Below are 13,566 nucleotides of genomic sequence, written 5' to 3'. Positions count from 1 at the left end.
ATACATCAACGAACTGGCCAAAAAAGCCAAAAAGAGAGGAAATATAATATCAAATCAACTAAAAAAGTCCTAAAAAAAGAGTGACCAATCACTACTCTGCCATGTTCATATCCTTTGTTGCCAACTTCACAAGCACTCATTTGGTGCCATTGGAAGAGATAGGATAGTTATTCTACCTGCCACCTTTGCAGAGCCTACTATCTCCTTGAGGAGGGTGATGTACTTGCTCACTCATAATCGCTTGAGCTCATCATTCTCCCATGCTCAGATGAGGAATGATATCCATGACCCATTGTAGTGGAGAGTGAGCCATGGCCAGACCCCTTCCATTGGACAAAGCCCAAACCCAACAACCACCATGTCCAATGTCATGTCCCTTTTTCTAACAATATCACTCACTAAAAATAGTAAGTTCCCACTTGCCCAAAATAGTAAGTTGACTTTGATGGGATACATTGAGGAAAAATATTTATTTAATATATATATTGGCCAAGATCAATTTATATCATTTGGACAAAATAAATATTACAGTTATTATTATTTTAGTGGATCCAACTCGAGAGGCATTGATGGCTATGACAGTTATGATAGACTTTATGATAGGTTGTCATAGTGGAAGATGTTTGCTAACTTTGGTCTGGAATCTGGCATGAGCTATTTTAGAGATATTTTTTAGAGGGAAATTCATGAAAATTACATTATTTTATTTATTTTTGGACCTGCATTTTGCCTTGACTGATTTTTGCATTAGAAATTTGATCGAGCTCTTCTTCTCCTGAGCCTGCAACGACCAAGCCATGAAGAGGGAGGCCACATCGTTGTTGACACTAAACTAGTAGGTTGACGATAGGAAGGCCTCCCAAGGATATCCTTACTGGACTTCATTCTCTCAGTCTTCACCATTTTGAAAATCTTCTTCAACCTCTACTTTGTGTCCCTCCTACGAAAGGCCATTTGTCTCTCAGTCACTTCCAAGAAAATCATCATTTCATACTGAAAAATGCCATCTCTTTATTCACCATGGTAGATAAAAGAACAAACCATACCTCTATCTCTATTTATTAAATGCGCCCTCACTTTAGGCATTAATAAATGTCCTCTCTGCTCGTCCTATCTACTCATAGAAATGATTGAAATATACCTGATGCATGCTAAAAAGGACATAAGAAACATAAGACAAAGTTTTTAATGTAGTTAGCGACAACAAAAAATGAATGACAAATGAAACTGTAATCCTAAACATGCATACTAAGAGAGATATAAAACAGATAATGAAAAGCACACAAAACGAAGGAAAGAAATGAAACCCCCCAAGATGCTCTCCAACATACTCATAGTTGCTCCTCCCTTGTTCCTCTCCTCTCCAAGTTCCACATGAGTGTAGCCCTCGGCTTTTTGCACTATTATGGATGTCTTATGGAGATTCAAGATTATGAAAATGATGCACTACTAATTATGCAAATGCAAACAAGCTAATATGAGAAAGTACCTTAATTATTCTATGTTAATTTTAGCCAAAATAACAAAGAAAAATGCTTCTAAATGCTCTCTCAAAATTAGTATAAGTTTGATGCATACAAGATTTTTGGATGCTTTTGAAGAAGGAATGGGCTCTATTTATAGGAAAAATGGAGAAATAGATGGTTGAGATTGAGTAATCTCAACAAGGGCCAGGATTGATGGGTTTACGAACCATGTGAGGGCTTTCAACCCAATCCCATGATGACAAATGTCAACATGAGATGGCTTGAGAGGAGAGGGAAGAAGCATTAAATGCTTGAGATGACTTGAAGGTTACCTTAGGAGGTAAGGTTAGACTTGAGTTAAAATGAATAAAGATTTTATCTAATGAATAATGCCTTTATCCAATGGACAAACTCTTGTGTAAGAGTTAGTGGGGATAACCATGGTCAAAACAATAAATGCTTGAAGAGACCCATAAGTTAAATAAGGGTTGAGTTAGAGGGAAAGTCTCTAATCATGTGGGTGAGTTGAGTTTAACCATTAATGGTCATGTAAGAGCCATAAATGGTTATGTAAGAACCATTAATGGTTTGGAAGACTTTAGGGATTAACTTGTTGAAGACATAAAGCCTTTAATGCTTTTCAAAGGCTTTGAGGTTTTGAGAAGTGACTTCAAGTTACTTAGGAATGTGCCAATAATTAGGGGATGGGATTAGGCTAATTTAGAATGGTTTAGAAGAATCTAGAATGGGTTTAGGATGCAAGTGGGTTTGGTGGGTGATAAAAAATAGGATTTTAATTAAAATAAAATTACTTTATTTCAACCAAAATAGTGCAACTTGCATTTGTAGGAGAATGCAAGTGGGGGGGTAGTTTAGGGATTTAAATAAATATTTATTTATTTTTCTAAAGGAGGAAAGGGGTTAAATTAAATAAATATGTTTTATTCATTCAATTGATTTAGAGTGTGGCTTAATGAATTAATTTAAATAAATTGAATAATTTATTTAGTTAATAGAAGAAGAGGTTGAGGATGAAATTAATTAAATATTAATTTAATTAATTGATTATTGATGGTTAAATAATCAAATTAATAGTAAATATTCATTTAACTAAGTGGACAGATTTATGTGACTACAATACCAAATCTAAACCAGAGACAAGTGTAATCATTCTAACTACCACTTTTGACAACCTTTGACAACCTGTTTGCCTCACCATTTCCCTCTCAATAAATATGTGTTAGTTTGTATTCTTCTAGAAGGCACAAACCCTGCCAAATTTGTAGGAGGAACTTTTTAAGCTTCTAATTTGATGTATCTAGGCATTGAATTGTGTTTATCACAATTAGTGAGTTTCCTTCTAATTGAATTTTTGCAAACTCCATTCTAATTCAAAGTAGGATCCCAAACCATTTTGCCATCAGTTTCACTTTACTGTTTGTTCCTATTGGTATTTTTTTAGCCTTAACCTCTAGGATCGTGTTCTTGTGATCTCTTAGTAAGCAACCAACACCAGATGGACCTAGGTTACCTCTAGTAGCTCCATCGAAGTTGACTTTGACCTAGTCCATGTCCAATAGAATCCATTGGTCATTTGTTCTTGGATTCCAGGAGAGATCAACCGTTAATACAAAAAATCTATATAATTATAATTATAATACAAAATTTAAACTAATTAAATAATACTATTAGTTAATAAATTATTAACAAATTAGATTAAGTTAATAATATGATTATTTAATTGATGGTGATGATGAAAATGTTTTTGATTAAAAAAGCAGCGTTAACTAGGGCGTCGACCCTTTAACATAGTCATGGACTATCCACAACACATCATTAACAACAAATAAAACTAGATGAAAGTTCAATAGGAAATAAACGGATAAGAGTTTAGTAGTAATTAAAAGGTAGGGGCATACCCAGATAATAAAAAAACTAGAAAAACAAGTCCTAAAATCTAAGCAGCTAGTTTGCGAGCCCCTGTCATGTCTATGATCTTCTCCTAGTCTTCAGAAAGGAACTTGTATAGTTCCTTGGCAACTTGTTTGTTGACTTCTTCAACAATTTTGTTGCAGAGAAGAGAAAGTGTCAGCGTTGAAGTGTACAAAACCTGAATGCAAAACTTGTTGATGCTAACCTATTGCTTATATCTCACATCCAACTTGTTGTTAATTGCCCAGATTTCCTCCTTCGGTCTCTGAATTTCTCCATCTGGGCTTGAGCTGTCAGTCCAAAGGGTCTGCAACTCACCCACTTTAGGTTCTGTGGGTTTTATGTTCTCATCTTCCTTGAAATCCCTATCCTTGTCCTTTATCTTTTTCTTCTTATTTTTGTGGATTTGCCTTTCTTTACCTACGCCTTCCAAGGTACCCGCATCATTTTTCTAGGCTTCCAAGTCAGAGGTCATAACAGTAACTGGCTCCAACCCCTCAATGATATTATCCAGGGTCACTTTCACCTGAGTCTTAGTAGGTTGTGAGACATTGGGTCCCAGAGAGAGGCCATGGTCCTCCAAATCAACACTATTCATGCTGACAATGATATTCTATTCCCTTATGGATTCTTTTTCAATTTCCTCCTCGTCACCCTCATCAAGATCTTCTTCAATAGTAGTATTAGTGTAGGTTTTTCTTTTCTTTTCAATGGAGCCCTTGGAGGCCAGCCTACAAGACCTTCGTCTTCCAACTGTGTCATTAATAGGGTCTTCCTCTTTCAACTCTTTAGAACTAGAATTATCAATGATAATTCTCTTATGTTTCCCAATTTTGCCTTTTCCTTTAGAGCCAGAGGGTTTCTTGTCCAACCCCAAGGAGGAGGGAGGACAAGTGGGAGTGCTCAAATCAGTAATGGTGACAAAGGATGAAGGCATCATGGGGGAAGAAAATACCTCATTAAAGAGATGAAAGAACCTAGATGGGGTAAAACTAGTAGCAAACACCACCAAAGGGTGGGAGGCGAGAAAAGGGGGTTGAACAAGTATGATGTTTATGGAGGAATAGAGGGCCAAATAATAATCGTAAAACCTATAAATTTAGCCCTAGTGGAGGGGAATTAGAGGTTTACCTTCATTCTTAGGGTCGAGGGCATCCTTAATAGAACTCTCCATAGAATGGAGTAGGTAGAAGGGCAAACAAAGCAAGTCGTAGTTCCTAAAATGGTTCTACAGAGGCAAGTGATAATAATAATAAATATTATGACATCCCTCCAAAGTAAAATATTTCATGATTAAGAGACATGCCACATCCCAGGGATACTTGATCTCCTCTCTAGCGAACCCACCTTGATGTTTTACTAGAGTCTCCTTTCCTTTGAAAAACCTGTTAAGCCCTTCATTGTTGGCAGTATGACTCCTAGGTTCCATCTTCTCCCTTTTAGGGATAGGCTGGTTTGCTAGGCAATGACTTCCTCCCTAACCTCAAAAGAGATTCCACCCACAACGAGTCTTTTGTTATTCCATGAGGTTGAAAACTATATAGAAAGTTGTTCATCATGGCCTTTGAGGCATTCCATGAATTTCAACACTCCGCCCTCAATACAGTAATTCCATACCATGACATCCTTCGGATTATCCGGCTCAAAGAGAACTCTATCCCCACCCATTGCAGACTCACTAGCGCAGATAGATTTTTTTTCTTAACTCTGGACATAGCACATAAGCGATGAAACAATGACTTGAAAAAAGAAAACTTTTCTTGCCATAAAATATTAGGATGTCATGCAAGCCTTCCGCAAAATAATTGTCACAGTAATTCTCTGGACAAATAGAAGCGTGTGAAGTGTAACCCTAGCCTTTCAAAGAGATTAAAAATAGTAAGTGTCATCTCGAAGTCGAAGCATGAAAAATCATCATTAACCAAGCTACCATGTGTCAAACAATCCCCAACTTGCCCTCCAGATGCACAATCTTCCTTATGAACCTTATAAATCATCGCACAGGTGGACTGCATCATCATGAGATACAAGAGGCAATGCCAAATAATGATTAAAGGATGAGTGTAACGGTTGTGGCACGGGGGGCAGTCCACCTCAGATAGTCGTTGGTGCCATTGGGCAAGAAGTTATACTTTTTTGAATTTGAAAATTACCTCCACTAGCGCTCTCTACCAGTTCGAGGGGAGAGAGGGAGAGAGTTAGTGAGGTTCGTATCCATTGTAAATTGAATTGTTAAGCTCTCCTTCAATAAGGAGACTGATACTAGAAGGCAAAGAGTTGCAATTTCTCCAACATCTCAGACGTTGTCCATTGAGTTTGAGAGCGACCATGGCATCTGCCACCCTGCTACCCTCTTTGTAAATATGGTTCAATAGGAAAGAGTAAAAGACAAATAAAATGATAAAGGCATCCTTGATAATACCATCAATCGACCAATTTCTTCTATTCAACCCTTTAACAACATCAATTATTAATTTAGAATCTCCTTCTATAGCAATAACCTGAACACTAGTGGAGAGTGCAATATAGAGGCCCCAAACCAGTCCCATAGCTTCAACTTGATTCCTTGAATATTCGTTCAAGTTACCAACATAATCTGCAACCAGTTCCCTAGTAGGAGATCTTAAAATTCCACCCCCAACAACCATACCAAGACTTGCAACACCATTGAAGTTGATCTTGATGTAACCCCGATTAGGTGGCTTCCATTTGGTATTCAATCTACATATGCATTTGGAATTATCAAAGGTTGCAAAAGAGTGTGGGAGGTTCCACCTGCATGCAATATCATAGTCAAAAGTGGATAGGGGATTGGGGGACAATTTAACTAAAGTGACAAATAGATTCTCCAACAAGAGTTTGGGAAATCCCTAGAAGACCGACTCAGTCAAAGTTCAGTATCCCGAAAAATCCTGCTATTCCTTTTTTTCTAGATACTCCAGATCAAATGTGGTGGTATCTATTTCTAGAGCTGACCAATTAGGGGGTTCTGAGTTGAGCCTCCCCATTCCAGCACAAGTTGAATCAATTTTCATTCATAGACCAGTGGAGATCGAATTTCTGGCATACCATCCCCCAAAGAGTTCTAGCAAAGTCACAATGTAGAAAGAGATGTGATGAGTTTTCAATATTTGATTTACATAGGACACATCTATTAGATAATTGGAACCCCTTCTTGGAGAGATTGTCAAGCATGAGTATTTTATTGTGAAGGGCAACCCACCAAAAGAAATTGATTTTGGGGATAAAATGAGGATTCCAAATTTTCTTCCACTAGTCTCAGGGGTTGTTGATCCTTAGGAGACTACTGTAGGAAGATTTAACTAAAAACAACCCACACAAGTTCCATTTCCAGATAAATTTATCCTCTTTGGGGAAGAGGGGTAACCTAATCGTATTTAGCATAGCCTATAATTCATGAGCAACACACAAAAGATGTGGTTGATCCTAGCAGTAGGCAAAAATATCCTTCCAGGAGTTGTCAGAGAAGAAGTCAGAAACCCGCAAGCCAAATAACTCCATGGTGGAGTGATAAATCCTTCTAAGGGAAGGGGAAGAAACCAAAGGTTTGTCTCCCAACAAGCAGTCTTCCTAGAAGCGAATATTTCTTCCATTGCCAATGAGCCACCTCATGCCCTGACTGACAATGTCTTTGCATTTGAGGATAGTATTCCATATTTTGGATCCCCTAGGAACTCCTTCTACCTCTAGGAACTTGTAGAAGCTATCTTGGGTGAGGTATTTAGTGCACATAATGCGACCTCATTTAGTGATTTGACAATTCAACATCCAAGCAGTTTTGGACAAAAGAGCCTTGTTAAAATGAGAGATTCTTCTGATCCCTACCCCACCATAGCATTTTGAGACACAAAATTTATCCCAACCATTCAAGGGACACAAACGTTATCCCAACCAATCAAGGCAAGCCTCCTTTTCTCTTCCATGCCCATCCAAAGGAAAGTCCTTTGGATTTTTTCAAGTTTCTTAGGCATTGAGGCTGAGATTTTAAAAAGTGAGAGTAAGTACACCAGGGGCCCTTAGAGGGAAGAAGCCAAGAGCTGAAGTTTCCTTGCGCTTCTTAGAAGTCTTCCCTTTCACCCAACCATTTTCTTTTACATTCTCTCAAGGATAGAGACCTAAAAGGACTTAGAAACTTCCTTCACAATTAGAGGTAGTCCAAGATATGTGCCTGGAGGGACGCATTCTGACACCCTAGAATAGGCTTGATCTTGGTTTGGAGTCTTTCAACTATGTGGAAGAAATAGATGTTACTTTTTTCATAGATGATATGTTGGCTGGAAGCCCCGACATAGGAATTGAGGAAATATTTCCATTCCTTAGCCTCAACCACTAAAGCAACCCCAAAAAGGATGGTATCATCGACAAATTGTTGCAAAATCATAGGGGGGATCGAGGAAGTCAGTTTGATCCCCATAAGAGTTCTCTTGCTGATAAGGTAACTAAAGTTTTTGCTTAAGACTTCGGTCAAAATAATAAAGAGGTAGGGAGATAGGGAGTCTCCTTGTCGAATTCCTCTTGAAGCCTTTAAGGGTTCTCTAGGGATCTCATTCAACAAGACAAAGTATCTGACCATTGAAATGCGTTCCCTAATGAGATTTAGCAGCTTATCACCAACCCCAAGCCTTCAGAGGGCGTTAAATAAGAAAGCCCAATTCACTCTATCATAGGCCTTTGAGATATCCAACTTTAGCACCATACTGGGCTAATGACTTTTATCCATTGAGTGAATAACTTCATGAGTGACAATGGCCGCATCCAGGATTTGCCTTCTTGGAATGAAGCCTTTTTGGCAGGAACTTATAATATTATGTAGGAATGGTTTGATTATGTTGACTAAAACCTTAGAGAAGATTTTATACAATGTGTTGCATAGATTGATGGGTCTAAAATCCTTAAGAAGAGTAGGTTCCCACGTTTTAGGAATCGGAGCAATAAAAGTGTTGTTTAACTTCTTTAGTAACTTACCTGATCTAAAGAAGTCCTTGGTGGCCAATACAATATTAGTTCCAACAATGTCCCAAAAGTCTTGGAAGAAGGTCGGGGGGAAGCCATTTGGTCTAGGAGCCTTAAAAGCACCCATTGAGAAAATTGCATTCCTAACTTCCATCTTAGTGATCTGTGCCATTAAAATATCACTGTCTTCCTCTCTGAGAGGGGTTGGGAGGTATTATAGTAGGGAGTTTTCCAAGCGGGTGTCCCTTGCCCTGTTGGCATGATCCGACATCATAATATCATAAACAAAAATCCACTAGTCCTTAGAAAGGTGAAACATAATCCTCCACAAATTCTACATGAATTCTTACCATATCTCTTATCCAATCTAGGTTTTTGATTAAATTGCTTATGGATTATTCCTCGTTCTATGAGTCCATCCAAAATTTGGCTCACTTGCCATTTCCAATTCTTCGTGAAATGTGGTATGTGATCATGTTGCTACATTCCCATAAAAATTTCCAAACCACCAAACCCCTTGAGGAATTAACCATTGTTATTTTTTTTCAATGTTTTGTATACACAACTAGAACTTATATGTATTTTTGTTGATTTATCTAATTTTATTTTATCTTTTTGGTATGTTTGAGAACCTAGGTGGCTTTCAAATTATCATTAGACCAAGTCTAAATGGTTTAATGCTAATTGGGGTCAATTAAACCCACATTACCTATGTTAAGGACCCTATTCTTATGCTCCTTGTTCTAATGCCAATTAGTGTCAATTCAAGCCACAATCCGTATGGTTAATAGATAGTTGTCCTATTTTTATTGATCAAAATTTAATTTTGACTATTGAATTTGACAATGTTTAACAATATTGTAAATGATAAATTTCTTTAACATTAATATTTGAGTTGAAATTTACATATTCTTTTACACCATTTCTTAATATTTGAATGGTTATTTATGTCAATATCTATATTTGATTGTAAACAACACTTTGAAATGTGTTAGGAATAAAATTTGAGTCATGTCTGGACTTCCACAAATTTATCATTAGACCAAGTCTAAATGGTTTAATGCCAACTATATTAGGGACCCTATTTTTATGCTCCATTTATAAAGATTTCCAAGTAAGTGTCTAGATTTTAGGAGCAAATGATGTGATTTAATGAAGGTAATTATTAAGAGATGCTCTTTTTCAATATTCTTTGGTTTGAAAGATCAAAGTGGTTTGAATAATTCTTTAACAAAAATTATTATTAAATTAATATATACTAAACTGTAAAACCCTATTCTTATGTTCCTTCTTCTTATGCCAAACCACATTCCCTATATTGAGGACTTTATTTTTATGCTCCTTTTATAAAGATCATAAACAAAGTGTCTAGATTTTAGGAACAAATGATGAAGTTTAATAAAGCTAATTATTTGGTGATACTCTTTTCCAATAAAACCCTATTCTTATGTTCCTTCTTCTTATGCCAAACCACATTCCCTATATTGAGGACTTTATTTTTATGCTCCTTTTATAAAGATCATAAACAAAGTGTCTAGATTTTAGGAACAAATGATGAAGTTTAATAAAGCTAATTATTTGGTGATACTCTTTTCCAATATTGTTTTGTTTGAAACGTTTCCTATATTGGGGACCCTATTTTTATGATCTTTTTATAAAGATTTCCAACAAAGTGTCTAGATTTTAGGAGCAAATGATGTGGTTTAAAGTAGGTAATTATTAAGTTACACTTTTTCAATTTTCTTTAATTTGAAAGATTGAAATAATATGTGTAAATGTGTTAACAAAAATTATTAAAGAATTAATATATATTAAATTAAATAATTTAAAAAAAATACAAAATATAATAATTAAATAATTAATATATAATAAATTGAGATTCTCTTCGTAATGTGTTAATTAAGAAATGGTGTTGTTGTAATCACAACAGATTCAAATAAAAAATCGTTCCTGACACTTACAAAATTGTATATATATATGGAGTAAACTGAACAACATATTCAAGAACTTACAGAATTGCAGGGCGTCTTTGCAAACGCCGCCTTCACTGTTATTCGCTTTCAGAGCAGCACATTTTCCCCCCTTTTCATTTGTGATTAAGCTTCGAAAATGAGGGAGTGCATTTCGATCCACATTGGCCAGGCCGGAATCCAGGTGGGAAATGCATGCTGGGAGCTCTACTGCCTCGAGCACGGTATTCAGCCTGATGGGCATATGACCAGCGATAAATCCATCGGAGGCGGAGACGATGCTTTCAATACGTTTTTCAGTGAGACTGGTGCCGGCAAACATGTTCCTCGGGCTGTATTTGTAGATCTGGAACCCTCTGTAATAGATGAGGTTCGCACTGGCGAGTACCGTCAGCTCTTTCACCCGGAGCAGCTGATCAGCGGCAAAGAAGACGCGGCTAATAACTTTGCGCGTGGCCATTACACCATTGGCAAAGAGATCGTGGATCTTTGCCTGGACCGTATCAGGAAGCTTGCAGATAACTGCACAGGTCTCCAGGGTTTTCTGGTCTTCAATGCAGTGGGCGGAGGGACTGGATCTGGACTAGGTTCGCTTCTTCTGGAGCGCCTTTCTGTGGACTATGGCAAAAAATCCAAGCTAGGCTTCACTGTGTATCCTTCACCGCAGGTGTCGACATCTGTGGTTGAGCCCTACAATAGTGTGCTCTCCACACATTCGCTTCTGGAACACACTGATGTCTCTGTTCTTTTGGACAATGAAGCTATCTATGACATTTGTCGCCGTTCACTGGACATTGAACGCCCGACCTACACAAATCTGAACCGCCTCGTCTCACAGGTAATCACGAACCCTAAGAACCCTCTGTAACCCCTAAATTTGACAATTTTGGCGCCATAAATTGAAATATTAATAAACTTCGGTTGCTTTGAAACCCTTTGGTTTATTTTGAAATCTAGCTTTGATTTGGTTGAATTTGCAAGATTTATTTTGAAGTCAAGGTTTGATTTGGTTGAATTTGCAAGATTTATTTTGAAGTCGAAGTTTGATTTGGCTGAATTTGCAAGATTTATTTTGAAATCGAGGTTTGATTTGGCTGAACTTGCAAGGTTTATTTTCAAATCGAAGTTTGATTTCGCTGAATTTATTTTGAAATTGAGGCTTGATTTGGCTGAATTTGCAAGATTTATTTTGAAATCGAGGCTTGATTTGGCTGAATTTGCAAGATTTATTTTGAAATCGAGGCTTGATTTGGATGAACTTGCAAGATTTATTTTGAAATCGAGGTTTGATTTGGATGAACTTGCAAGATTTATTTTGAAATCGAAGTTTGATTTGGCTGAATTTGTTAGATTTATTTTGAAATTGAGGCTTGATTTGGCTTGATTTGGCTGAATATGCAAGGTTTATTTTGAAATTGAGGTTTGATTTGCAAGAATTTGCAAAATTTATTTTGAAATCGAAGTTTGATTTTGCTGAATTTACAAGATTTATTCTGAAATCGAGATTTGATTTGGTCGAATTTGCAGGTCATTTCTTCACTCACCACTTCCCTCCGCTTTGATGGAGCTTTGAATGTGGATGTAACGGAATTCCAGACAAATCTGGTCCCGTACCCTAGGATCCACTTCATGCTCTCCTCTTTTGCCCCTGTGATCTCAGCAGAGAAGGCATACCATGAGCAGCTCTCTGTGGCAGAAATCACCAACACTGCATTCGAGCCATCTTCCATGATGGCCAAGTGCGATCCTCGGCACGGCAAGTACATGGCATGCTGCCTCATGTACAGGGGAGATGTGGTCCCTAAGGATGTGAATGCTGCTGTTGCCACCATCAAGACCAAGAGGACCATCCAGTTTGTGGACTGGTGCCCCACTGGATTCAAGTGTGGAATTAATTACCAGGCTCCCACTGTTGTTCCAGGCGGCGATCTGGCCAAGGTTCAAAGGGCTGTGTGCATGATCTCCAATTCTACCAGTGTGGCCGAGGTGTTTTCCAGGATTGATCACAAATTTGATCTCATGTATGCCAAGCGAGCATTTGTTCACTGGTATGTGGGTGAGGGTATGGAAGAGGGGGAGTTTTCTGAGGCTCGTGAGGATCTTGCTGCTCTGGAGAAGGATTATGAGGAGGTTGGCATTGAGTCTGGTGAGGGCGACGAGGGTGATGAGGGGGATGACTACTGAGCGATTTTTAGCCATAACTGATCTTGTTTTTTTTTCAATGGAATAAATTCAGAGAAATAACAGAGCTATCCAGTGCTTTTGGCTGAAGCTTGCCTGGAAATGTGCTTTGTTTAAGATCATCTGAAACCCAGTTTGTGAAAGATGTTCCAATTTTTCTTCTGTTTTATATGGTGTTATTAGGTATTTCATGCTTACGTTGATTTCTGATAGGCTCTTGAAGAATCTTTAAACTCCATAGCAGAATAAAGGTCCATATCAGAACAAAGGTTTATTGACACATCTTTATATCTAGTTGAAAATAATCTTTAAACAAATTAATTTAATTGAATTATATTTAGCCTCAATAACAAAATTAAGTGGATCTGTTTTTACCAAATTTGTCTAAGGCACGATCTAGTCAGAACTCATTAAGAACTTGTCAACATCACCTACAAACAAGGGTCTATTGTTAGGTCTTTTATATTTTGACTTTCATAATATTCTAATGATGAAATTTGTATATTTATGTTAATTTACCTTTGGTTTTGAGTTTATTTTAAGAAATTTTTTTTGACAAATGACATATAACCCAACTTATGATCTAGGAACCAATAAAACTCTAGAAAGTAGAAAAAAATTACCACCAAAAAACTAGGTGTGATGAGCACTTGGACCAAAAGTAAATCTAATAGCTATATTAACAAATTCTATATAACCAAGTCTAAGAACCCTAACATATACTACTAATTATATTTCATAAGTTTTGATTGGGGACCCTCATAGCGTTCTCCCCTTTCATCAAATTTTTTTGCTTATCTTTGCTCCCATCTCATCATCATCACCACAACAATTAGAAAAGGTTAGAATGACATCCAAAAAAAAGATCTTCAAACTCTTAATAATTTCTTCAATAATATGTTGGAGATAAAGTTGACATTGATTGATGACATGCAACTACTCAAAGAAAAAATTGAGATGCACCTTTGAATGATGCATGTCATCCCCAACATCACTTTTAATTATGAAATAACTTGCTATCATTGAAAACATGTAAGCACATG

General features: G+C 37.1%; 1 protein-coding gene across 1 annotated transcript; it reads left to right on the top strand.

The window, feature by feature from the left end:
- Positions 1-10,292: 10,292 nt before the first annotated feature.
- Positions 10,293-12,692, top strand: LOC131073313 (tubulin alpha-4 chain). Its single transcript, XM_058009722.1, has 2 exons — positions 10,293-11,180; positions 11,870-12,692. The coding sequence occupies exons 1-2, from the start codon at positions 10,482-10,484 to the stop codon at positions 12,524-12,526; spliced, it is 1,356 nt and encodes a 451-aa protein (XP_057865705.1). The 5' UTR covers positions 10,293-10,481; the 3' UTR covers positions 12,527-12,692.
- Positions 12,693-13,566: the final 874 nt, after the last annotated feature.

The sequence above is a fragment of the Cryptomeria japonica genome, chromosome 5 (genome assembly GCF_030272615.1).
Source record: "Cryptomeria japonica chromosome 5, Sugi_1.0, whole genome shotgun sequence".
NCBI lineage: Eukaryota > Viridiplantae > Streptophyta > Pinopsida > Cupressales > Cupressaceae > Cryptomeria > Cryptomeria japonica.
This window is presented reverse-complemented; position numbering and strand designations above follow the sequence as displayed.

What these genes read in the sequence shown, in the direction of transcription:
- LOC131073313 (XM_058009722.1), top strand. Translation starts at nt 10,482, where the DNA reads ATGAGGGAGTGCATTTCGATCCACATTGGCCAGGCCGGAATCCAGGTG. An exon ending in TGAACCGCCTCGTCTCACAG is followed by an intron (nt 11,181 to 11,869) that starts GTAATCACGAAC and finishes TCGAATTTGCAG; the next exon opens with GTCATTTCTTCACTCACCAC.